Raw genomic sequence first — 27,673 nt, forward strand, 5'->3', positions numbered from 1 at the left:
GAGTGAGTGAGTCAGTGGGTGAGTGAGTCAGTGAGTGAGTCAGTGAGTGAGTCAGTGAGTGAGTCAGTGAGTGAGTGAGTCAGTGGGTGAGTGAGTGAGTCAGTGAGTGAGTCAGTGAGTGAGTGAGTGAGTCAGTGAGTCAGTGAGTGAGTCAGTGAGTCAGTGAGTGAGTCAGTGAGTGAGTCAGTGAGTCAGTGAGTGAGTCAGTGAGTGAGTCAGTGAGTGAGTCAGTGAGTCAGTGGGTGAGTCAGTGAGTGAGTGAGTCAGTGAGTGAGTCAGTGAGTCAGTGAGTGAGTCAGTGAGTCAGTGAGTGAGTCAGTGAGTGAGTGAGTGAGTCAGTGAGTGAGTCAGTGAGTCAGTGAGTGAGTCAGTGAGTGAGTCAGTGAGTGAGTCAGTGAGTCAGTGAGTGAGTCAGTGAGTGAGTGAGTGAGTCAGTGGGTGAGTCAGTGAGTGAGTCAGTGAGTGAGTCAGTGAGTGAGTGAGTCAGTGAGTGAGTGAGTCAGTGAGTGAGTGAGTCAGTGAGTGAGTGAGTCAGTGAGTAAGTGAGTGAGTCAGTGAGTGAGTCAGTGAGTGAGTCAGTGAGTGAGTCAGTGAGTGAGTGAGTCAGTGGGTGAGTGAGTGAGTCAGTGAGTGAGTCAGTGAGTGAGTCAGTGAGTGAGTCAGTGAGTGAGTCAGTGAGTCAGTGAGTCAGTGAGTGAGTCAGTGAGTCAGTGAGTGAGTCAGTGAGTGAGTCAGTGAGTGAGTCAGTGAGTGAGTGAGTGAGTGAGTCAGTGAGTCAGTGAGTGAGTCAGTGAGTCAGTGAGTGAGTCAGTGAGTGAGTCAGTGAGTGAGTCAGTGAGTGAGTCAGTGAGTGAGTGAGTGAGTGAGTGAGTGAGTCAGTGAGTGAGTCAGTGAGTGAGTGAGTGAGTCAGTGAGTCAGTGAGTGAGTTAGTGAGTGAGTCAGTGAGTGAGTGAGTGAGTCAGTGAGTCAGTGAGTGAGTTAGTGAGTGAGTCAGTGAGTGAGTGAGTCAGTGAGTCAGTGAGTGAGTGAGTGAGTCAGTGAGTGAGTCAGTGAGTGAGTGAGTGAGTCAGTGAGTCAGTGAGTGAGTTAGTGAGTGAGTCAGTGAGTGAGTGAGTGAGTCAGTGAGTCAGTGAGTGAGTTAGTGAGTGAGTCAGTGAGTGAGTTAGTGAGTGAGTCAGTGAGTGAGTGAGTCAGTGAGTGAGTGAGTGAGTCAGTGAGTGAGTTAGTGAGTGAGTCAGTGAGTTAGTGAGTGAGTGAGTCAGTGAGTGAGTGAGTGAGTCAGTGAGTCAGTGAGTGAGTTAGTGAGTGAGTCAGTGAGTGAGTCAGTGAGTGAGTGAGTGAGTCAGTGAGTGAGTGAGTGAGTCAGTGAGTCAGTGAGTGAGTTAGTGAGTGAGTCAGTGAGTGAGTCAGTGAGTGAGTGAGTGAGTCAGTGAGTCAGTGAGTGAGTTAGTGAGTGAGTCAGTGAGTGAGTGAGTCAGTGAGTCAGTGAGTCAGTGAGTGAGTGAGTGACCGAATACATGTAGTAGTGCGCCAGGCTGGGCATCACTTTTCTTGTGAGCTCTTCTTGATTCTAAGTCTTAATTTCCAACAACAATCTCCTCCTCAGGTTGCTCCTCACTGCCCACAGCATCCCAGGAGCTGTGCACAAAACTGTGTACTTCTTCCCGTGACACACATCACACACTCTCTCTTCTCTCTTCTCTCTCTCTCTCCTTCCCTCTTTCCCTTCCTCCCTCCCTCTCCCTTCCTTACTCCCGTCCCTCCCTCTTTCTTACTCTGTCATGTTTCTCCCTCGGATGGTGTCAAAGCTGACCGATACAGGCCACAGTGGCTTGATGATGGCAGCTTCTCAAGGAGACGCGAGACTGACCCAGCTACAGCTCTAACTGTATTGGTTACCCTTGTGCCATGGGGAGATACCTGGCATGAAAAACTTCAAGGAGTGGCTGGAGAGATGGCTCAGCAGTTGCGAGCACCCATTGCTCTTCAGAGGACCTGGGTTCCGTTCCCAGTACCCACGCCATGGCCCAGAACCGTCCGTAGTCCCTGTTCCAGGGGACTCAGTGCCTAGGTCCACTCTCAGCAGGCCTCCAGGCTGCACACGGCACACACAGGCACATACATACTGATAAGACACCCACACATGAAAGAAGATGAATCAATCTAATAAAATGTTTAAACCTCAAGGAGGAAATGTTCATTTGGGCTCATGGACTCGGGAGAGTTTGATCTGTGGTCACTTGATGCCATGTGCATGACTCACGGCAGTAGGACCACGCTGAGCTCAAGCTGTGTCTGGTGCCCTCTTGCTGCCCAAGGCGCTGTGACAACTTCAGGTAAATGTGTCTGGCACTGGCACTCTGGTCTTCCTCCATCCACAGAGTTCAGAGAAACACTGTTACCTGGCTCCTGACAGCTGCCAGCCACACAGGGGCTTTCTTACTGTGCTGACCTCCCCCCAGTGTGTCCCCTGGAGCTCTTAGGTTTCTCCCTACAGATCACTGTGTGGTGCTGTGCTGAGTTCACTGCCCAGCTGATGCGTGGACGCCCTTTCCAGGTCACTCAAGGATTCCTGCCTCTGTGGTCCCTCTGTGCAGACTTTGAGAAGTACAGATGCTAACCGCCCGCGGACTGCCAGAATGTTCCCTAGTCTCCTGAGTCCTCACTAACTCTGTGAGATCAAAGGCTTTTCTTCCCCAGATCTCCTTAAATGGTCATTCCACACGGGGGTGCTTGTCAGAACTTGACAGAGGAACGGTACTTTGTGAGATAAGTGTTGGGGCTGGCGTCCCTTCCACAGCCACACATGCAGGGAGTTAAGCTCGCTTCATTAATGTGTGTGTGTGTGTCTGTGTATCTGTGTGTGTCTTTGTATCTGTTGTGTGTGTGTGTGTGTGTATGTCTGTGTCCCTGTGCATCTCTGTGTCTGTGTGTGTTTCTGTGTGTGTGTGTGTGTGTCTGTCTGTCTATGTGTCTGTGTGTCTGTCTGTCTATGGAAGCCAAAGGACAGCCTCAGGAGTCATTCCTCAGACACAATCCACCATCTCTCTTGAGACAGGGTAGCTCATTGGCTAGGGACTCAACAACTTGGCTATACTGGTTGGCTATGAATTCCCAGAGACCCAAGTGCCTCTGCCTCTCCTGCACTGGGGTCACAAGTTCTGTCTTTCTCCCTCCCCCTCCCCGTCCTCCTCCCCCTCTCACTACACACTCTCCTCCTCCCCCTCCTTTTACACAGGTCTTCACACTTGCACAGCAAGCTGTAAACCAACAGTGCAATCTCCCAGCCCCTGGCCATCCCTTTCCACATGGCTCTCTCTCCTATGGAAGAGGCCAAGACTCCTGAGGTGAGCCACAGTGGGGCCTCACACAGGCGATGGGAAATCACATGCGTGAGATTATCTTACAGTGGGAAGTATTAAAACAGAAAGCTCATGTCAAAGCCAATTTATTAAATAATTGCTTATCTTGGGGCACAAGGAACCTGTCTCTGAAACCTGCACTTATCTGGGAAGCCAGCTGCCTCCCCAGCAGTAGCTGTCAGGGGCAGAAGACGGGGGAGGGGAAGCCAGTCAAGAAGGGGTTGCTTCTCCTGCCATCCAAAGCATTGTCAAGACCCAGAGCCTGTCATCTGGGGTGCTTTAAAATAAGACTCTTAAAACACAAACAAAAGCAAAAAGAAAACCACAGAAGGACCCGCAGGCAAACAGCAGCGGAGCTGAAAGTCTGGGGCAAAGAAAGAGAAAATGGACCTGCAAGCGCTAGAGCCTCCCTGAGAGAGACAGCGACCTGCCACAACCCTTCGGAAAAGAAGTTCTCTGTCCACAGCCTCCGCACTGTGTGGAGTCTGCGAGAGGCTGGGAGGGAATGCTGAGGTCAAGAATGATGCTCAGCCGTGTCAGCAGGAGCTGCGGAGGTCACAGGGGTTTCCGGGCAAATGAAGAAAAGTCACCTGCAGCCAGAACCAACAGCATGGACACTGTTCTTCGTTACTTCAGACAGAGAGAGAGAGAGAGAGAGAGAGAGAGAGAGAGAGAGAGAGAGAGAAGAGAGAGAAGAGAGAGGAGAGAGAGGAGAGAGAGGATGGAGGGAGGAGAGAGAGGAGGGAGGGAGGGAGAGAGAGAGAGAGAGAGAGACTGTGTGTGTGTGCATATGTATGTGTGTGTGCATATGTGTGCCTGTGTGTGTGCATGCATATGTGTGTGCATGCCTGTGTGCATGTGTGTACGCATGTGTGTGTGCATGTATATGTGTGTATGTGGGTCTGTGTGTGTGCATGTGTATGTGTATATATGTGTGTGTGCATGTGTATGTGTGTGTGCACACATGTGCATGCCTGTATGCAGCACATGTATGCATGTGCATGTGTGTGCATGCATGTGTGTGTGTGTGTATAAAGAAAGTCAATGTTGAAGGAGGTAAAATAATTCAATGCACTGAGGAGTCAAGTGCAAAAGTACAAGTAATAGCTCTTTTGAGACATGGGCAGTGATTGTCCTAACAAGAGTGCCCAACGTTTCCCCATTGAAAGATGACACTGACATCCACCAAAAAGCTGGGCCACATCCATAGCTCTCCTGAGATGCCTTAGGCCATGCGAAGGGACGGATAACGCCTGCTAGACAAAGATGTCCCCATGCCTGCATCTACGGCTACTTCATGAGTCTCGGTGAGTGAGTGCCCAAGTGCTGCCTACACAGCCATCTGGTGTGTGGCCTAAGACAACCAGGGACCCCAGGGACCCCCCAGGAATGCTTAGGGGCCAGATGGCTATGGAACCCACAGTTTTTGGATTACCAGGGTGGCAGGCAATAGATACCATCGAGGGACCTAAAACAGTCTAGCACTGCTTGCCAACTCCATGACCCCACATACCCCCAACACACACACATCATGTACTTTACACAGATACACCACACACAACATGGACACACTGTACACAGCACACACATGGACACACACCCCTTCCCACGCATGTCCGTTTAAGCCTTGCATTTGGAGTTCCCCACGCCCCACACCATACCCAATGCAAGGTCAGCATTCTTTCGGCCGGTGTTCTACAGAGCGTCCACAATGGGGCCAGAAATTCTCTTCCCACACAGGAATGCAAGCGGTGCAGTACACCTCGGTCCTCATCTTCATCATTAGCAGTTATTGGTCCCACAACTATCAATCAGTAATAATATAGCATTCCCTTTGCTCCCAGCAACCCTAAAAGCTCCAATTCGAGCTCATGTTATTTTCGTCGCCGCCTCACCAAACAGAGGCTACCAGCTGCTACCAGCTGCTCTGAGCTGGGCGAGCCCCACCAGGGTCAGCCAGCCAAACTCTTCACTGCCGTTTGGAACTCAGCATGGCCAGACAAACTGAGGGCGCACCCTGAGGAGGAACCCAAAGGGCTGAGTAGGAAAAGTGGTACAGGGGAGCCCGTGGGTAGAGGCACCAGCTCGCTACCAAACTTGAGGCCTGAATCCCCCACCCCTACCCCCACCCCAGATCTCACATGGTGGACGGAGAGAACCCCTGACAGTTGTCCTCTGACCCCTCCCCACCCCCACACACCCCGAAACACAGCACATAACTAAACAGGAAGAGGAGTAGGCACCAGCAGTGAGAGGATCTGTGAGGAGGGAGGAAGCCCTGTTCAGAGGGAGCTGTGGGGAGGAAGCAGAGGGCCTGGGGTTGCCCATCGCCACTCACACACTCACACGCTCACACGCTCACACGCTCACACGCTCACACGCGGCTCCCTACTCTCTGGGATGTGAGACCTCTGACATTTGGTTCTGTCCTATCTAAATCTAAGGCACCTAAACGGGGCTTTTAGAACTCAGTGGGCACAGAGCGCCGGCCTGCAGCACAGTGTGTCACAGCCGGTGGGTTCTGAGCCCCCTGTTCCCCTGGGCCACATTGGCAATTCGAGGATTGGTGGCCACAGAGACGGAGTCCTTCTTAATTACATCCCCTCCCCTGCTCCCGATGGCTTCCTTGCCTGTATTCCCACTTCAATAGTAACGGTCACTTGTGCGGCTCTTGGGGCCAGCAAGATAGCCCCCATGTTGTTGCTGAGCCTGCTGATATGGGTTTGATCTCGCGGCCTCCAACTGCCGTGTGTGTGTGTGTGTATGTGTGTGTGTGTGTGTGTGTGTGTGATGACACACAAACTCCCCCCCCCACACACAAAAGTACACAATTGTCAAATAAATAAATAAGTTTTTCTAAGAAAATCTAACAGCATTAGTAAGAGAGGAAAACAGCCAACTAGTGGGCCACACTGCAGTGACCATGAAGCTGCAGGACTGTGTGCACGCGCGAGACTTAGCTTCCTCAGCCTCCTGCAAGGCTTGGAGAGGAATCCTTCCTGCCCCCCAGCTCTGCTAGCAGCCTAATTAATTAAAACAATCAGTGTCGGGCTCCCCACAGCTGGCACGGGCGCATTCAGCTTCTCCCTGGGTGCCTTGCTCTTCTATTATTACCTTTTAAACACAGCTCTAGCCACTGTGTAGGGTCCCCAGTGTGGAGCTGTGGGAATCTCAAAGGCATCAAGCCAGGCCTGTGCCAAACAGGTGCATCAGCAGCATTCTCAATCAATCATCCTTTAAATGTTCACTTTCGGCCACATGGACGGTCCAGTGGACCACCAACCAGACATATGAAAAGCAATGTGCATTTCCAAAAGAAGGTTTAAATAAAACACCTTGAGCCTAACTCCATCCGCAAGGCAGGTGCACAGAAGGTCAGGGACCAGGCACAACTGCTCAGAGCCAAGAGCCACACTGATGAAGGTGCTCAAAAAGACACGCAGCTGTGCTGAAAAGTCTGTTGTCTTATTCTGGGTGTTTTACAGAAGAAAGACTGGGTCTCTCAAGGTGACCAGCGAGGTCTCAGAATGCCTGGGCCTTTCCGCCTCCCAGTTTCTCTTAAACTGGCTTGTTCAGAGCCTCGGCTGATAAGCTTCGCCACAGCGCCCTCTTGTGGCCGTAGTCCTGGTGGCGCTGTTCCTGAGAGCTCACTTCTGGCTGTCATTACAAGTTAATTACCACCCTTTGTGGGAGTTATAAGGGGAGTACAGTCCGTGCAAAGCACAACAGCTCAGGCAGAAAGATTTTTTTCTCTCTCTTTTCCTAGGATGCCACCATCCCTCCTCGTGCCCTATTCTTCTTAGTACTGGCTGAGAAGCAAGGCATCTAGGTCAGACTTCCTGGGGGGTGGGGGGCGGAGTCAGGACTGTCTAGTAGCCTGTGTGTGCCCAGGTTCTGTGTCACCGTACTCATGCAGATTCATGCCCAGGCCTTTGAACATGCCTGGACCCCTCTAAGACGTGTTTGCTGTTGTTCACTATCATTTTGATACTTTTCCTAAGTAAATCAAAATGTATTGTTTGTAGTTGTTGTCAGAAATAATCAAGTCCAAAGGAGCAGAGTGGCTGGGAGGGTCAGGACACTGTGCGGACGACACTGGCTCCCGTTTGTGACTGAGACCCGTTGTGACTAGTGGAAATGGCACCATGACAGTTAGGTCTATAGCCCAAGGCAGAGAGACGGGTGAGGTGAGGTAATGGTTGGGCCTCGATCACGTTCAGAAGACCATGGCAATTGCAGCTGGTGGCTCCATTTCTCAGATGCCATCTCCCTCCAGTGGCCCAAGATCTAAGAAGATCTTGTATGTGACTTTGGAACAAAGAGAACACTGGCCCAGAGCTGCCCCTCTCCCGTATGGGTCACAAAAGGACACACCTGAGGAGCCCACGGTTGTGGGTTCCGAAAGTGAACAGGAACTGAATTTTCCCATAGCTGCGTGGAGGGAGCAGGGGAGATTCAGGCTGTGTATTTGTCCAACACAGCATACTTAAATTAGCCGAAAAGATTAGTGTCTCCTCAAAGAGTCACGATCTCTCAATGGTATTAAGCTTTTAAAACATATCCCACTATTCACCGGACTAAAGATTCTTTGTGCTCAGGTTAGGATTTCATAATAGATGTGGGTGAGGTGGCGCACACTTTTAACCCTAGCACTCATATCCGGAAACTTCACAACCACCCGTAACTCCAGCTCCAGCCTCTTAAGATGCTCTCTTCTGGCTTCCATGACACCTGATGTGCGCGAGCACACACAACTTAAAATTAAAATTTTTTTTTTAATTCCTCTTACAAGGCGCAGGAAAGTTCATGAAGCGTACAGGACCCATGGGCTGTACAATATCACTCAGCAGCTGCCCACCAGAGGAGAAGCCTTCAGTCGTCCAGACGGCCGCAAGATGCATTAGGGGCTCCGGCAGTACAGATAGCATTTGCGAGTCCTCGCCCATGACGAGGTGGGACTCCTTTCAGTACCTCAGCTGCTGTGACGCTCCTTGCTCCATGCACTGTGACCCAAAAGAGCCTCACTGGTTCACCAGGGTGTACTCAGATGGAGTCACTCCTATCTGAGAGTGACAGGCACTCTCCAGCCTTGCCTTATTCTTCTCTGGAGGGGGTCTTCACAGGTGTCACAGGTGTCTAAGGGCTTTCAGTGATGGCCCTGGGGACACGGGTGGACATGGGACAGGGTCTGCCATGGCTCCACACATGGCATTGTCCTCAACATGAGAACCTGAAAAACTTCTAGGAGAGACCAGCTCAGACCAAGATCAGAATCCCAATGGCCTAATTTTTATAAATACAATAATAATGTAAATAGTAATAATAATATATAATAAAATAAAAATATAAAAATAAAATAAATAATAAATAATAATAAAATAAAATAATAATAAATACAAGAATAATAGACTATTTCAAATGCTGGGCGAAAGGAGCTAGGTGTTTCCACCAAAATATAAAACCGTGTTGGGCCAGTGAGGTGGTTCAGCAGATAAAGGCCCTTGCTGACAAGCCTGACAGCCTAAGTTTGATCCCCAAGTCACACGAACCGGACCTACAAGTTGTCCTCTGGCCACACATGCACTGTGGCACATGAAATAATTAAGTAAATAAATCAATATATAGCTCAGCGGTGTAGTGCTGCCTACCACACTCAAGGTCCTGCGTTCAACGTCCAGCACTAACACAAAAGGAGAAAGAGTGCACACTTGAGGCGCAGATACATTTAATCTGATTTAAGTATTCACTTGTGTTGGAACACCACATGGTTCCCTACAAATGTGTGACATTCTCATGCTTTTATAATCAGTAAAAAAAAATTAATTTAAATTTAAGAAATAAAGTATCTGTCCTGGAATAATGAGAACCCTGCTTTGTTTGTGCAGAATACCCTGTGGGTGCAGATGGAGAGCACAGATACAGCACCTCATGTGTGAAAACACACCAGGCTGCTGAATAAGATAACCTTAACACCCACTTGTTCTTGTCTTTATTTGAATACTTCTCATGTTTTTATCTTTTGTACTGCTTAATGGGCAGGGCCATTGTCTGTTGGTGTGTGTATTTGTATGCAGTATGAGTGAGTGAACATGCGTGTGTGTGTGTGTGTGTGTGTGTGTGTGTGTGCATTTGTGGGTGGTGCACACGTTTATGCCCCCATTCACAGGCTACCTCGGGTACCACCCACTTTGCATTTTTTTAATTATTACTTTTTAACTAATTTATTTATCCTCACCTTGTTTTTTGATACAGACTCTCTCACTGGCCTTGGATCTGAAAAGTAGGCTAGGCCACTTGGCCAGCAACTCAAAGATCTACCTGTCTCCGTTTCCCCTGTGCTGGCGTTGAAAACTTTAGAAGTTCCGCCGATGTTTATGCAGCAAGCCCTTTGCCCACTGAGCTATCTCCAGCCTCTGTGTCTGTGTGGGTTTTGAGGCAGGAACTCAGGCTGGAACTCAAGACCCCATTCGGGGACTCTGACACATGTTAGCACCCCTGAATGTCACTCAGCCTTCTAACGAAGGCGAGTGCTCTCTGCACTACATCTGCGGGGCGGCAGGCGGGACCTGGCTGCTTAGTCTTTTTACTCTTCTGAAGACGAGAGCCAAAAACTCTTTACAGAGAACAGAGGAGATGGTGGGACCCTGGCAGTGGGAAGACGTGTCGACCCGCCCACTGACAGCTTTATGAGTTCAATCTACCCAAAGGGCCTGCAAGAGACCCTATCGTCTTATTAAAAAAAAAAAAGTCAGGGTCCAAATTTATCTGAGTTTGACATGAAACTATATTTTCATTAGAAACTTTTATAAACTGTGTCAATCACAGTGGAATTCTTATTAGTCTGGTATGGTTTTTTGGCAGTGGGCCTGTAGACCCTGAGGGACTTCAGTGTGAACTCTGTGCGTGCTGTGATGGCCGGATGTGCCTTCTGCAGCCAATGAAGGGTGTTTGTCTTCTGACAGCTTAGATCGTGTGCAAACGCTGTGCCCGCTGCAGATGATGTGCGAACCCGCCCACACCAGCCGCCACTCACCATTGCGTGCACGGGTAGGTTCCACTCCCATGGCCTCAGTTTCCCCACAACGAGACCGTTAATGTCTACCTCCCAGGTAGGACATACGCTAAACAATACTCATACAGCCCTCCAAAGCACTCCTGTGACTGCGGGAGGGCTTTAGTGACTGACGCACTGTCACATCACCGCCCCATGTCACAAATCACCGTAAGACAATTACACCCATGACTTTGTAAATGCTGCCGAATGGGCTGGTATATTCCCAAAAGCAACACATTTGTCCAACTGTCTGCTGGGCCCTGTCCCCGGGGCTCTGAGGGAGGCAAAGCAAGGAGGACCTGCTGTGAGCCCCTCCCTCCTTCGGGCTTGTCTGTGCTGACATTTGCAGGAACAGAAGAAAATTAATTTGAAGGCTTTTCTTAGACAAACTAGGAGACTCTTATATCCCTCAAAGGCAAAAACAGTGAGTGAGGCTCAGCATTCGGTTCAGGCATTTGGCCCAAGAAGCATCCTGGGACATGGGCAGGCACGATTTGCCGGACTCTTGTGTGAAGATGCTCCCCCATCCACCCCACCCCCACCCCGCGGCTTGGGCGGAAGACACTGCCTTGGTTTATAAAGAAAGGGCCCAGTTCAAAGAGCGAAGCAGTGAAAGAGGCCGGGAAGGAAGCCCTGTCCTTCAAACAAGCGGGGGATGAAAGGGGTCAGGAGCACGTGACAGCGATAAAGCTAAGGGCGCAGTAGAGGGGTGTCCTCGCTGGGCGCAGAGCAGTGAGAGGCACAACTGAACCTCTGTTTTCTCAAAGTCTTTGGGGGTTCTGCCCCCTCCCGTCTGGCTCAACCTTGAAGAATTTCTGGAAACGCCCCTCCCCCTCCGACAAGCGGGATGTCACCTCCTGTTCTGGTGCTGAATATGCCTTTGGCTACCGAGGACTTTAACTCTTTTCATAAACTAAAAAATTCTATAGGACTCCAGAGTCTTCCCGGTTGTGGAAGACTTCTTCTGTGAGGCCCAGAACTGTGAAAAGTCCAGCTATCCTATAATAAACATGAGGCGGCGGCGTGAGAGATAGCTCAGCGTTTCTCAAAAGCCCTACCCACCCCCCACCTCCCCACTCCCCCACCCCCCACGTTCACACTGGTGTAGCACTGGTGTGAGATAGACCTCGCCACACTCAGAGACCACCGTCCTCTCCCAGCCTACAGACTCAGTGGGTCTCTGCCCTTGGTCCCACACCGGCTCAGCTCACAGCCCCGCCCACATCCACGCCCGACGGGTGCCGCTGAGGCCACGTTTTACAGGGGGACCCAAACTACTGGGTTCTTTACCTTCTTTGAAACAACAGAATTGACACGGGCGCCTGCTCCTTCTGGCTTCCTTTTTTCCTTTTCTTTTTCTTTGGGGGAGGGGACGCTTTTTGAGACAGGGTCTCTCTTGTGTAGCCTTGGCTGTCCTGGACTCACATTGTAGACCAACCAGGCTGGCCTGGAACTCACAGCCATCTGCCTGCCTCTGCCTCCCGAGCGCTGGGATTAAAGGCGTGCACCACAACGCCCGCCTCCTTCTGACTTCCTGCAGGTTTGCTCAACTGCCTTTAAAAGGGCTCGTCGCCCGAAATTAATTTCCCCTGGGACCTGACCAGGCCTAGAGATGAGGCGCAGCTGCATCCTCTCCGTGTGTTGCAGGACCTTGGGAGGAGCCAGACTCCAAGTTGGGGTGTGGCAGGTGTGGGACATTTCTTCCCATTCGCCTTCCTGACGGAGCTCAGACAAAGCAGCGGTGGTTACCTGGCCCCTGTTCTTCCATGAGGTACAGCCTGTCTACTTCTAATCATAAGGTGGCACCCCTGCGCTTGGCCTGGGAGAGGCCGGATACTCAGGTGAGGTCCCACCCCCTCCCTCTAAGGGGAATGTCACAGGTGGTCACAGGTAGCCACACCTGATCTCACAGGGATGAAGGACGGCTGCAGAACACAATGCTTTGCAACAGTCAGTCTCTCTGATTCCCAGTCGCTAGGAGGCGAGCAGCTCTGCTCTGCCACGCCCCCGCCGCCATGCCACGCCCCTCCGCCACGCCCCTCCTCAACGACTTTCAGGCCCAGAAGCAATGGCGTCTGTTGACGTATTCTGAACCCACTGAAACCCGAGCACAAGCAATCCTCTCTTTTTAAGCTATTTAACCTGACGTTTTGTTGTGGTGATGAAAAGTGGCTCGTGTACCATGTGGCTTATTAAAACTCTCAGCGTCACCCAAACAACTGGCAGGTCAACTCACGGAACCCTCACTACAGGCCACACTTTTGCTGTTAGGAGACCAAGGCCCAGCAACAAGTGGCAGGTCCATAAGACTCAGACTAAACCTGGCCAGCGTGACTCCCAGGTGGCGGTGGCTCTCCGCACAGCTTTGAGTTCTATAAGTGACAAAAGTCTAGAAAATCGAATATTAAAATTTTAAACAAATTGTAAGTGAGAATGTGCCTGTGTCAGATGGATGGACTCAGTGTCAACAAAGGAGATTGCAGGGACCCAGCTTTCACTGAAGGCAGGTCCCACATCTGAACCTCCAACTTTTTGTCTTATTTAATCTTATTGTCAATGCCATTGTATGGAGAGATGCCTGAGCAATTAGTAAAGCCCACGCCATGAGCCATGACCGTACAGCTGTGAGGGCCTTCCCAGAGGTCCTGAGGACCTAGAAGGCCTGCAATGCATGGATACCCTCAAATTCTGAGCAGATGACTGGCAGGTGGCAGGGCTGCCGAAGGCAGGGCCTGGCTGCAGGAAATACGTCACTAAGGGTGTGGCTCTGGCTCCTCCCATTTATCTTCTCCGCTTCCTGGATATATGCCCTTCTGCCCGCCCCCCACCACAGGCCCAGAGACAACAAAACCAGCTTGTGCGTGGTCTGAAGTCTCTGAAACCCTGAGCCGAAATAAGCTGCTCTGCTGTGAAGTTGTTTCTCTCTGTTATTTTGTCAGAATCAACAACCATTAGATCAGAGGGTAGCAGAGTGGATAAAAGAAAGAGCAAGCTACTCTTTTGCTCCCCACCCCCTCCACCGCAGGGGGCCCCCACTCCCCCGCCCCTGCCTTGTCCCACACATCACAGCGACTATCAAGCTCCAATTCTCTGGGTCAAGTGAACAGGCAGTCCAGCCCAGAGCTCAAAGACTTCCATATACGTGGAACAACAGCTCATCCCCCCTCACACAGTTGCTCACTCAGCTCAACAAGTATTTGCATTGAGTATATATTCCCTGGAGCCTCAGCGTGTGTGGAGCCAAGCCACAAAGGACACTTTAAATACAAAAGGCAGAGAGCTAGCACCAGGGAAGGGGGGGAGCAAGGGGGATGGAGGGGGGCTGCCCACAAGGCAGAGAGAGCTCACCCACTAAGGGCACTTTCAGGTCTGGATTCACACAGCACTGTGGCGATTTGGTTGGAACATTCCAACAAACTGAGAGCATCCTTATTGGATGTATATGTGAGAACAGGCAGGTCTAGATTTCTCATATTTCAAACTGAACCATGAACCATGGAGCCTCACCTCCCTTGTGTGGATGTATCACATTGAGGAAGCAGAAAAACCAACGACACTTCCCCAGGACACAGCTCCTGTAAAACAACCTCCTGGTGATGAAAATAAAGGTTTGTAGGCAGGGGGCATGTGAAGCTGGTGGTTTAATGATGCAGGAGGTTAGCAGAGATGGTAAGAAGGTACAGTGGCTTGCTGCCAAGCCTGAAGACCTAAGTTCAAACCCAGGGGAGGGAGGGGAAAGGAGAAAAAGGTTAAGTCATCTGGAATTTTCATCTATTGAGGCTTTGGAGGGTATGGCTTTGGCGGCCATATCCTATCACTTTGCAGCTGGAAAATTCTGTATGCCAATTTCTACTCCTGTGAAGCCAGAGACCCAGCCTCCTCCCTGTGAAATGTCCCAGGCTGGCTGCAAGCCCAGGGGACAGGCTCTGCCCACTGGCTGCTTTCCCAACAAAGCCGATGGCCGAGTCTTCATAGGGTCCTCTACTCTAATCGGCTCCACGAATAGTCTCCTGATCTTTTGTTTTCCAGCCTTTGTAATGGTGGGAGTGGGTCTCTGGAGTGTGTGCCCTTGGGTGCTCCAGCTCTCCAGCCCCTTCCTACGTCCCCTCAGGATTCTTGGCACCACACTATGAGTGTCACCCTCCTCACCCCGATAGACAAAGCCCTCCAGAATCATGGGCCAAAACAGATCTTTTCCCCCTTAAGTTTCCTTTCTCCTTGGTCACAATGACACAAAAGGATGGGTGTGGAGGCGTCATCAGTGTGTTCACACTGAGGAGTGAATCGCAGCCTCGGATCCCTGCAGAAAATCTGAGAGCTCCCATCGGGCAGGCGGGTTCTCGGGGGCGGGGGGGGGGGGGGGGGAGCCTTAAGATTGCCTTGGAAGAGGACAGATCAAAAGCAGACTCCGAGGCTCCTGTAATCCAACACCACAGACAAGGAAGGATCTTTGCCGTGTCAGCCACTGATGTGAAGGGACTAGGGACAGGGAGAACGGCTGATGGAGGACGGGTGAATGCTGGTCCTGTGGGTTGTAGGGCCCCTCTAGAAGTCAAGGGAGGTGGTAAATCTCATCAGACATGCATTCTTGGCAAACACTGCTGCCCTGACTGTGACCTCCACGTGCTGCCAAAGCCAGTTTCCCTGGAAGGGTGTCTGAGACACGAGGTGACAGTGGCAGCCTCGAGAACTGCAACACCAAAGTACTGGGCTATTGGTCACCCGGCATATTTGAAGGCTGACACCCAGAGGGCAGAGAACTCAGGTCTTGGGCCACCCCAGAAGGAAAGCATGTCGGGAAACTCTAAAGTCATCCATAACTCCGCTGTGTCCCTTTTAAATAGGTCTCTCCTTTTTTTTTTTAAACATATTAGAAACAATTTCAATACAGTGTCCTTTTGCAACTTCTTAGAGGCAGAAAAGCCGTCCTCTTCCCCATCTTCTTCCCCGTCTCTCCCAGGATGGACTAGGGACCTGCTCTCTCCTGCTTGGTGAAGTTTCCTGTGTGACTCTGCGATGTGAGCTTCTGATATTCAGGTCGCACCCAGCTCTTCTGAGAGCTGTCATCTGACTCTGCCCAATGTGTTTCCTGGAGAGACTCTGGCAGACTGGGCCCTGATGTTGTCACCATCTTCCAAAAGCCCTTCGGTATTTTCTGGTCAGAAAATTGGTAACAACAATGGGAAAAGCAGCCAATGCAGAGGGGAACTCAGCTGTGGAGACTTGGGGTGGCGATCAATCTACGGTGTGCTGCACTGATTCACACCAGCTGCTGTGCCTGCACACTCACATTGGCTTCTTTCATCTCCCGAAAAGTCACTTGCTTGGGGGCTATGCATGCCCTATAGAGGCTCCATATGTAAGCCCACCTCCCCGACACCAGCCCCTCACATGTCTGTAAGCCACCTCCCCGACACCAGCCCCTCACATGTCTGTAAACCCACCTCCCCGACACCAGCACCCTCATATCTCTGTCAGCCCACCAGCCCCTCACATGTCTGTAAGCCCACCTCCCCCACACCAGCCCCTCACATGTCTGTAAGCCCACCTCCCCCACACCAGCCCCTCACATGTCTGTAAACCCACCTCCCCCACACCAGCACCTCACATGTCTGTAAGCCCACCTCCCCCACACCAGCCCCTCACATGTCTGTAAGCCCACCTCCCCCACACCAGCCCCTCACATGTCTGTAAACCCACCTCCCCGACACCAGCACCCTCATATCTCTGTCAGCCCACCAGCCCCTCACATGTCTGTAAGCCCACCTCCCCCACACCAGCCCCTCACATGTCTGTAAGCCCACCTCCCCCACACCAGCCCCTCACATGTCTGTAAGCCCACCTCCCCCACACCAGCCCCTCACATGTCTGTAAGCCCACCTCCCCGACACCAGCACCTCACATGTCTGCAGGTTCCATAAGCAAATCTACTTTCCTGAAACCATGCCTTCCCCATCCTCACCACATTAAAGCTCTTCATGGGGAATTAAACACAGTAATATTGCTACACGTCAATGTACGAGATAACTGGCTTTCTAAGTGACACCGGAAAATACAGAGAGATCAGGAACATACGGGTGTCTTAATGTCAAATATCTCTATCCAGTGTCTGGGGACCTCATTGTATCTAATTTCATAGTTTTCAAACAGTTTAATCAAATAAAAAGACAGGAGAACTTAGAAGTTTCTCTGTCCACACACCGTCTAAGGCGCGTTGAGGTTCATTAGAGCGCATGGTAGTGCAGGGACAACTACACTTTGGGGGAAGAAGTCTGTCCCCCACCTCCCCATGCATTGGTACATGGTTGCCCTAGAACATTTCACAGTGACAGCCACGAGCTGGTTTACAGCTGTAATGGAGCCTGCGAGACAAGATGACCTTTCTAATTGCCATGGCAAAGAGCACAGTTGTAACTGACTTAGAAACATACCGCAAACTCATTATGCTAAGAAAGAATAGCTTCTACTTTTGGGCTCACTATGAATATTAATGTCAGGGCTCCTGATGAAAAAAAGAAAGTGTGCTCTAGATTTTATATTGTAGAAACCTTTTTAATACCAAAGAGGGTGTTATTTATAGTCTGCGGGCTTCTGCATAGGTGCCGCTACGAACCCATTAACCACGGCGGAACAGAATAAGTAGTCACGGAGCATTAAGGCAGCAACAATGACCACCTTTCCCGAATTGGGCCAGAAAACAGGAAGACATGAGCTGCGCGTGTAGCCGGGGAGGACAGGGGACCGACAAAGCTGGTCCTGAGCAGACTCCTGGGGGCAGTAAAAGGCGCCACAGGGGATGTTGTGTGAGCCTGGTGAGCACGGAGCCGGAGCCGGAGGGACGCAAGGCGTGGGTGGTGGAGGCAGAGGAAGCAAAGTCCTCCAGAAGAGGAGGGAAGGGCCATGGAGGAGGAGGTGGATGAAGAGAGAAACAATGACGAGAAGACATCTTCCTGTCGCATGGCCCAGCAGCACCTCACGCCTGTGTCCACGGCGACTAGGAGGCTCGCCAGCTCCACACTGGAGACCCTTGACCTCTGGGCACAGGTAGGAAGCTGCTGAAAACCTATTTTGCCCATGGGAAAGCCCATGACAGTTTTACAGGTCATCCTGCCCACCCCCCCCTCCTCCCTGCCCCCCCCCCCAGCCTTCAAAGACAAACGTGGTACTTCAGCTCCCTCCAGCCCAGGATATCACAGCACAGTTAGGGAAGAAAATAATCCCTATGGTCATGAAATGCTGCTTTAATGGCTCTAGTGAAGTGACCAGGAAATGAAAACGGAAGATCAGCATTTCCCCACCAGGAGATGCGAGCACCTCTCCCCCTGCACTTTAATGGTCAAGCAAGCATGAGAAAAACCCTTGCTCAGAGTTAATGAAGAAGTGATTTGGTCTAACTTCAGCAATTTCCTGAGCAACCTATTGCTCTTTGGTGGGCTTCTGGCCATCACTGGCTGCCGCGTCGTCCTGCTTGTCCTCGGCTGTGTAACTGAGACTGAGGGATGCGCCTCTCAGTCACACAGGGATATGAAGCCAGGGAATGTGGAGGTAAGAAACAGAGCCATAGACTATGGAGGCAGGAACTCAGCCACTTGACAATGAAAATCAACATGCTTTGTTCATCTCAATCACTTTTATCCTCACCTAGTTTTGACCCTTTAGCTTTGAGTGGTGCTTCCCTTTCTACATCTTGCTTTTGTGTTCCTGACTCCATGCTCTCCGGCTCTGTTTCCTAGCTCCATGTTCCTGGGTTCCATGTTCCAGGGCTCCGTGTTCCCTGGCTCCGTGTTTCCTGCCTCCACATTCCCTGCCTCCAGGTGTCCTGGCTCTGAGTGTCCTGGCTCAATGTTCCCTGGCTCTGGGTGTCCTGGCTAAATGTTCCCTGGCTCTGGGTGTCCTGGCTCAATGTTCCCTGGCTCTGGGTATCCTGGCTCTGTGTGTCCTGGCTCTGTGTTCCCTGGCTCTGTGTTTTCTGGCTCCGGGTGTCCTGGTTCTGGGTGTCCTGGCTCTGTGCTCCTTGGCTGGCTCCATGTTCCCTGGCTCTGGGTATCCTGGCTCCATTTCTCTGCCTCCATATTTCCTGAAAACCTTGTGATTTTGAAGGCAAATGACAGGGACAACAAATGAAATAGAACTAAAACTAGAACGTGGATCCAGGCGTGGTGGCGCAGCCTTTAACCCCAGCACTCAGGAGGCAGTGGCATGTGGGTCTCTCAGTTTGAGGTCAGCCTGATCTGCATAGCGAGCTCCAGGACAGCCAGGGCTACACAGAGAAACTCTGTGACTGAATAAAAATGATAATAATTAATTTTTTAAAACCTAGGACATGGTATGTCCTATGTGGGGTTAAAAAAAAAAACCAAAACAACTGTTTCAAGTAGGAATGAATGAACTGTCTCGACGGAATGAAAGCTACACGGGAGGTTACACACAATGGGAACTGAGGGATTTTAGGGCCCTTTGAGGCAGGCAGATGCTATGGTCAACTGTCTTTTTGGCTCTTTTAGGAAGCCAATCACATCACATCTTATCCAAAGTCATTAGGACGTGACATTAGCACAGATTTCTGTCTCATTTTAGTTTTTATTTATCTCTGTCTTTGTCCTCAGTAGGTGAGTTTCCCAGGTCTCTTGTTCTTCCCGCTCTCATCCTGGGAGACAGCGGGTCTGACTCTTGTGTTCTTATCTATCATGGAGGCTTCTCTGGAAGATCCTGGTAAGTGCTGGGAGGCAGTGTCTACATGTGCAAAGTATGAGCTCATGGGCTCTCTAAATGAGACACCACAGCTACAGATGCAAACACCTCTGCAAGAGCTGCACCGTGGACATCAGAGTAAAAAGAACCCACATCCCTTTAGTTTCCTTCTGTTGACTAAGTCAAGCTCATGACTGAGGAAGAAATCCAAACCAAATGCAGACATCTGGTCAACCCTGAGCCATCAGTAGAAAACTGTCAAGCCGCTGCTCTTATATCATCCCACCTGATCTCCATCTCCCGAGTCCTTGAAAGGAGACTAAGCACGATGCTGTGGACCAACAGCCCAGGAATACGAAACCCTGCCCTTTGGCCTTCTCCCTGAAAACCACTTTAGGAGCCTGATGATCCCCCATAGGGGTCCTGAAGGCTCGCCAGCTGGAAGCCCAGATCTACTCAGGCAGCCTTCAGAACTAGGGGAAATGCATTGCATGCTAATGATGTCCTATTTAAATTATAGCCCTGATTACTCTGTGATGAAATTTCTTCCCTCCACACTAGTTTCTTTATATCTGAGTTCTAGTATGAAATCAACTGTGTTAATAAAGTATAATACAGATTACCAAGTTATACACAGGAGATGGAGAAACGGCTGTATAAATCTTAAGGTTCTGTTTTTTCTGGGGGAAAAACCCTAAAATCGGTTACTGATTTTCACCACCCTACTTTCCCTTAGTTAAAAAATTGAAATGCATATTAGTGAAAGGCTGCTAGTTAACTTCTGTAAGTGTTCAGAGGGCTTTTCACTTTACTCCACTATATGAAACATTCCTCAGAATTCTCATGTATGGCTTGAAGTCTCAGACCTAAAGTCTTTCTCCCCCTCCTCTTCATAGGAGTGTGCAACCATAACAGAAGCCTATGGGTTCTAAGGCGGCCATGTCTGTCTCCCTTTGCCCTTGAGACTGTCATGTTTCTGTCCATTTTCTATCACCCCAATCTATTCAACTCAGGGCTGAGACCGCAGCTCAGCTGGTAGAGAGCTTGCCTGGCATCACAAGGCCCTGTGTTCAACTCCAGCACAGCACAAACTAAGTATCAGGTACTACACGTCTCTAATGCCAGCCCTCAGGAAGTAGACGCAGGAAGATCAGGAGTTCAAGGCCACCCTCAACTACATAGCAGGCTCAAGACTTAACTACAGGAACCTATCTCAAAAATAAAGCAAAACAATCACTATCCAAACTGGACCGCTCCACGGTCTTCAAGAGTCAGCCTTGTCACTGCTCTCATTATACTGCAAAAGAGATCTGAGGTCTACACCCACAGTCCAAAACAAGGAAGAGAGAACAGACACTTTACACCACTTTCCTGCCCCCAAAGGTGAGCAAAGGCCTGTGGCACAAGGCCACCATGCTGTGTCCTGAAATAACCCAGTAAGACTGAGAGGAAGCATTTGGTTCTTGGAGAATTCACGAGCTAACCAGGGACAGAAGGACAGAGGCACAATGACATCTCCACGGTGACACAGGCTGGTCCATCTCTGATGGCCATATAGTTACTTCCTACCATTAAGAGCTCTCTGTGTGAACAACCCTGCTGATTGGTCCTTGGGACCAGAAAAAGTTTGCCTTCTTCTACAGAAACAGAAGCCTAGACCTTCCCAGGGCACTCTGCTGCCCAGGGTAAGGACAGCTCCCATCACTCTTGCAGTTGACTACCATCATGTATCAAGGTCAAGTTCACAACGATGTGACAATGGTAAGTCACTTGCAGATTCCTTCAGGGAGCTGTGAAGGGGACAGCTATGTTCTCTTTGTGCCTTCTGGCTGGGTCTGGCGTCTACATGAGTATCATCTAATAAGGAGCTCAGAAGAACAAGAGAGTTCAAGCTCCTGAACTTGAGAACTTTTCATCCATCCCAACACTGCTTTCTCCAACCCTTGCAACTATTGCTGGAAATCAGGTTTTGCTTTTTTTTTTTTTATGTTTTATATTAAGGTAAAGATATAACACTTAGTTAAAGTGCTTTGTCGTGTAAAACAAGGACCTGAGTTCAATTCCCAGAACCCACATTAAAAAACTGGGTGTGAGCTGGAGAGATGGCTCAGTGGTTAAGAGCACTGACTGCTCTTCCAGACGTCCTGAGTTCAATTCCCAGCAACCACATGGTGGCTCACAACTATCTATAATATGATCTACTGTCCTCTTCTGGCCTGCAGATGTACATGCAGACAGAGCACTGTGTATGTAACAATAAATAAATAAATCTTTTTTTAAAAAAGAAGCAGCTGGGTGAGGCAATGCACACTTGTAATCCCAGGCTTGTGGAGGCAGATATAGGAGTAACTCTGGGGCTTTCTGGACAGACAATTTAACCAAATTGGTAAGTTCCAGGCTAGGGAGGACCTCAAAGTAAAAAAAAAAAAAGAAAAGAAAAGAAAGAAAGAAAAGAAAAAGTCAGAGATGCCTGAGAAACAACACCTGAGGTTGGCCTCTGGCTTCTACTCACATGGGCGTGCATACCTAAACACACAGACGAACATAATGCTGTATATTGCTCATTTCTTAATTTTATCTTAAGATATTTTATCTACAGGCTACATAGATGGCTCAGCAATTAAACACATGTACTTCTCTTACAAAAGACCTGAATTCAGTTCTCTCTCCGCATCCAATGTGGTGGCTCACAGCTGCCTGTAACCTCAGCTCCAGGGAATCCCAGTGGCCTCTCCTGGCTTCCAGGGGCACTGTGTACACAACCCTCTGCCCCAAGACACTCACATAATTGTTTTTAATTTTTAAGACCTAAGAAACAGATATTTTATTAAGACTAAAAAGACTGTGGTCCATCCATGCCTATGCAAACCCAGATTTGCCTTTCTCACTTGCCTCAGCGACGTTTGACCTTGAGCACAGAGTTCTCTCTGAATCACTGACTCTCAAGATGCAAAGCATCTTGGTCTCCTTGCATCTCAGTAGGTGAAAGCGCCATGTTGCTCAGGGATTTCTTTTCTTTTGGTTTTAATTATGTGAATGTATATACATCTGTATGTTTGCAGGTGCTTGTGCAGTGCCTGTGGACATCGCCCCCGGGACCCACACGACATGAGAGCTGAGGACCAAACTCAGATCCTCTGCAGGAGGAGTGCATACACTTAGCCACTAAACCGTCTCCGAGCCCCAGAAAGTCATTTTTCTATTTCTTTGTTACCTACGTTCTTACCAACACTGGATTGTTACTTTGGGTGACCCAAACCCACATCTCCCCAGACTGCTTAAAACTGAGCTTCAGCGTCAAGCGCATGTGAGCAAACACACAGGGAGAAGGTGGCTGACCCAGCGTAACGCTACCAAGGAGCCCTAAGATCCATGCCACGAGCCATCTGCAGCTTAGCGTCGTCCTGTGTAACAATTTCCCGTGCCACTTATTTATGTTTTATTCATCATCTTGAAAGAATTTAGTGAAGTAACAATGATGAGATTCAAAAATATTGCACAGTGCTTTAAAAAAAAAAAAAGAAGAAGAAGACATTAATGGCTTTCAAGAGCTCACTCTATTCAAATGAAAATATCGCTGCGTTAGATTTGCTCAAATCTGTTTATATCTTCTTTATTCTTAGATATGATCAGTTCCCCCATTTTGTGTAAAAACTGAGTGATAACACTGTGAAATATTTCCGTTTATCTTTTTCATAGACCTTTTAAAAAAAAAACCAACAGCAAAAGTCTGCTGGAGATCACCCTGCTTGCCTATCTCATGACAAAGCGAGCTGCCCACAGGGCCTGCGGAGCCTGGAGCGCCCCGCAGCACTGTGGTCATGGATGCTCCACACACAGCCTTGGGCTGCATATTTGGCAAAACGAACAAGCAAATAAATAAAACACTTGGCCCTTGAGAGTGAGAGGAGAGAACAGTGAGGTGGCTCAGTGGGCAGAGAGGTGCGCAAACTACAGGGAGAAACGACTTCAGAAATTTGTCCTTTGTGTGACCGATGCACAAGAACAATACGTTTTTGTTTTGTTTTTGTTTTTGTTTTTTTAACATTTTAAAGAAACTTAAAGGGGAGGCAGAGGGATGGCTCAGTGGTCAAGAACGCTGGCTGGCCTTGCAGAGGACCTGGGTTCTGTTTCCAGCACCCACATGGCAGCTGTAACACCAGCTCTGGGGGGCTGATGCCCTGTTCTGGCCTCTACAGGCACTACACTAACATGGACACACACACACACACACACACACACACACACACACACATTAAAATAAAAGTTAATTTTTTAAAGTCAGCACCTATGCATGCCAGGCTGGCCTTTTTATTTGTTTGTTTATTATGTATACAGTGCTCTGCCTGCTTGTACACCTGCACACCAGAAGAGGGCATCCGATCACATTACAGATGGCTGTGAGCCACCGTGTGGTTACTGGGAACTGAACTCAGGACCTCTAGAAGTGCAGTCAGTGCTCTTAACCATTAGCTGAGCCACTTCTCCAGCCCCACCCCCCAAATTAAATATTTTTAAAAGAGAATTAGAAGATGTAAAGGAAATAATGCTTGGCTCTGTGCTGTTGAACCTGCTGAGGCCGCATTGGCAAGAGACACCGTGACCACTGACTACCTGACTGGTTCAAACATGGACGGTACAACGCCTCACACAATCCTTTAGGACTTTAAAACCTAGTTTGTTCGTCCCAAAATGACAGGCAAGCCTCTGCCAGCTGAGTCACAGTTCCTTATTTGGACTTGAACACTGATCTTCCCTGACACCAATGTGTGCAATATTTAGTGTAAGGAGCCAGCCACGATTGTGCCAGCCGCACCCAATAATGGCGCTGGTCTGTGTGCTGCTACCTGTAAACAATTGCCAGTACGCATGCGTTTGCTAGAGCTATCTCTAGTTGCCCCTCCCGTCAGGGGGACTATGCTAATTGCAACTACGCTTGTGTAGCTGTTGACCTATCTGCATTCATATGTTAATTAGGCATTCTGCCTGAACCTGTGAGGTGTTAACACGCCGCTTTAGATGGTATTTAAGTTCAAGCTCTAGGGGGGTTCGGGGTCTTTCGCTTCAGCTTCAAGGGGCGCTCCCAATAAAACGTGTTTGAGAAGGATCCTGTGTCAAGCGTCTTTCCTGCTGGCAGGAGGTCGCGGCAATTTAGGTGGTGTCAGTTAAGTATAGCACGGGGCACATAGCATGCTGGCACCACTGTCACCTGTGTCCTTCTCCTGAGGAGAAAATCAAGCCTCAGAGAACACCCCGACATAAGAGCCACTCCCCAGCCCCTTCTCCATGCCCCAGAGTCAGCCTATGACCTGCATCCTAGAAGACTGAACCATGGGAGAGGTCTCCAGCTGAGGATGTGCTCCCGGGGAAGGAAGGTCCACAGCCCACATGTCCATCAGCAAATGCAGAGCAGAAAATGGGAAAAGTCAGAGGAAGCGAAGAGCAAAGCAAAAGATGATGGGTGACCCTACCCCGGCTTTTGCCGCCCCCCCCCCACCCCCGGAAGTGGCTCGGTGCTCTGTGACATCATCTAGCCAGACTGTCCAATAATGTCCACCCTAACTTGTCCTGAGGCCATGGCTGGGAAGATACTCACTGTGGGTGGCTTCCTGGAGGGCCAGGTCCTGCTTGCACCTGATGTAGTCCTCTTTGACACTGCCCAGCTGTCTGACATTCCTGGTGTTGAGTGCCATCAGCCTGCCCAGGAGTGACTCGAGCCCTTCCCGCTCCGACAACAGGGCCCACATCTCCTCCGTGAGCTCCTTGGCTGTACAGAAGTGGCTTCCTGCAGCACAGGGTGGGGGAGAGGAGGAAAGGAGACTGTGTGTGTGTGTGTGTGTGTGTGTGTGTGTGTGTGTGTGTGATTTTTAATATTTGTATTCTTTTGTTTGCTTGCTTGTTTGTTCAAGACAGGGTTTCTCTGTGTATCTTTAGCTGTCCTCAACTTGCTTTGTAGACCAGGTTGGCCTGGAGCTCACAGAGATCTGCCTGCCTCTGCCTTGCCCAGCGCTGGGATTACAGGCGTGCACCGCTGTACCTGGCAATGTTTGTGTTCTTTGAAAGTTTTATACATTTATACACTGCATGTTGACCGCATCTACCCACCGTTACCTTCTTCGACCTCCTTCTAAGGCCCGCACCGTGTCTTCCTTCAACCTCATGATTAGTACCATCCGTGTGTGTATGCATGTGGAGGTCACGCCGCAGGGCGTGAGCAGCCATGTCCCCACAGGAGGAGGGCTATCCCTCCCTTAGCAGCCATCATCTGCCAGCAGCTCCTCCAGCGGGGGTGGGGTTTTTTCATTACCTCCCCATCCATGCTGGAAGTTTTTATAAATGGATGTGAGCACTGGAGACAACAAAATCCTTCTGGAAAGTCAAAAGCTTGGGCATACCTGGAAGGGAACAGCAGGACCAGGAAAAACCCCAGGTATCACTCCACCCAAAACCAAATGGCCAAGGACTGACACAGAAAGCAGGGTGCAAAGGCCCTGGCTTTGAGCTTTGGGCACAGCTAAATTGAGCCCCTCCCCTTATCAAAATGCACAATCTTAACACAACTGGGAAGGGTGAACCTCAGCTGAGGGCTTTGTCAGACCAGCCTGTAGGTGTGTCTGCAGGTGTTTCCTTGATGGTTAATGGTGTAAGCACCAGAGGTGGTGCCATCCTGGACATCCTGGTCAGTCTATACTGGGCCATGAGAAGGGTAGCTGCACATGCTCCTGAAAAACTGTAAATACTCCTGAAAGCCAGCTCCGCTGTGGTCTCTGCTTCAGTTCCTGCCTCCAGACTCCTGCTTGAGCTCCAGCCCCACCGCCCCCTCCTCCCCACTTCAGTAATGGTCTGTGACCTGGAAGCCATATTAAGCCTTTCCTCTTCCCAAGTTGCTTTTGGTCAATGTTGTTGTTGTTGTTGTTTTTAATCATAGCTGCCGAGACCCTAACCAAAACAACATGAAAAATAAATGATCACATTTGGCATAAACATGTTGTGAAATATGATCATAATAACACCTGGATTGCAGGTGGCTGTGAGAACCACAGGTGGCTGGGTACGTAAGAAAGCAAGCCATAGAGCAGGGAATAAAATATGTGCTGGGCAGAGTGCAGCAGTGAGCGAAGCCACGAACGAGGATCGGCTGTGTGTCTGAACAGCAGCGGCAGGCCACTGTGAGACAATTTCTGTGAAATATTGTTTACGACATATCTTAGGACTAAAAGTATGTAGGGGCGAATTTAAAGGATTCTATGCAGAGTGGGAAAACTGCTTTTGAAAACCTACTGAGAGGAAATGAGACTTAAATAATTGTGGAGCTAAACCATAAGTGTCCACTGGAAAACTAGCTACTCCTAGGGTTTCAACTTGCCCCAGATTGATGCATAGATTTAATACAATTCCTATCAAAATTTCATGAGGCCCTTTGGTAGAAATGAACGGGCACATCCTAACATGTAAGGGAAAATGCAAAGTCTGAGATAAACCAGGACGATCAAACAGTCAACGTTTTAAGACCCAGCTATGACAGCCATAAATCAAGATGGAGGGCATCTGAAAGCGGACAGGAGTTGGCGGACCGACCACGGCAGGAGTCCAGAGCGGGTGTGTCCTCCAAGAGCCAGGAGTGCAAAGCAAATCATCAAGGGAGAAACCAACAACAACAACAACAGCAGCCTTCCCAACAGATGCTGCCAAAGCAACTGGTTATCCCTGAGGGGGCAGTGTGAACCCTGATATACACCTCGGACCACACACAAATTATACCAGGGGTGGAACATGGGGCTCGACCAAGTTAAAGCTATGAAGCCACAGACAGGAAATAAGGAAGAACAACAGACTGGCTCTTGAACAGCCAGCATGTGGCAGAGGACACAGAGCAGAAAATCCTGTCAAGAAAGGAAAAAAGAAAAGAAAGGGGGAGGGTGGGTAAGGGCAAGCGAAGGAGAGGGAAGGAAAGGGAGGGGAGGGGAGGGAGGGGGAGGAGAGGAGACAGAAGGGGAGGAGGATCAAGTCAAGCTGGGACAGACCACTTGCTACAGATAACTGACAAAGGATTCAATTTTACAATTCAACAATGAACAGAAATAACAACATTAAATGCGAACAAAGAGTCACCAGGCCTTTTACAAAGGGCCATATGCAGATGGCCAACACACATATGAAAATGTGTTAGACATTAGTCACGCAGAGTGTAAATAAAAGCTACAGAGCCATCCATCCCATTCAAAGGGCACAAAGCAGCCAGACTGAAAATTGTAGACATGGCCAGTGTGTGTGTGTGTGTGTGTGTGTGTGTGTGTGTGTGTGTGTGTGTGTGAAATTCCCTGAGCTCTCAAACATACAAAGAGGTGTAACCCCACAGAGATCACTTGTGCCAGTTTGTCTTAAAGTTAAACCTACCCCTCCCTACACTTGCTCCCACAAGTCTCCATACAGGAGTGTCCACAGAGGACTGAAGGCATCAACCTTAAACACCCCCATTTCATGTAGACGGAAGGAAGGGAAGGAAGGAAGGGAAAAAAGGAAGGAAAGAGAGAGAGAGGGAGGGAAAAAAGGAAGGAGAGAGGG

At 49.7% G+C, this 27,673-nt stretch overlaps 1 protein-coding gene across 1 annotated transcript in view; it reads right to left on the minus strand.

The window, feature by feature from the left end:
- DISC1 (DISC1 scaffold protein) overlaps positions 1–27,673 on the minus strand; it is a gene marked incomplete at its 3' end in the record, with an annotated part of 179,681 nt that overhangs the window by 82,478 nt on the left and 69,530 nt on the right. The window contains exon 10 of the mRNA XM_084756415.1: positions 24,705–24,893. Within this exon, the coding sequence (XP_084612541.1) occupies positions 24,705–24,893 (189 nt within the window). The remainder of the gene's footprint in view (positions 1–24,704; positions 24,894–27,673) is intronic.

This window comes from Acomys minous (assembly GCF_964271855.1).
Source record: "Acomys minous genome assembly, chromosome: 14".
Lineage (NCBI taxonomy): Eukaryota > Metazoa > Chordata > Mammalia > Rodentia > Muridae > Acomys > Acomys minous.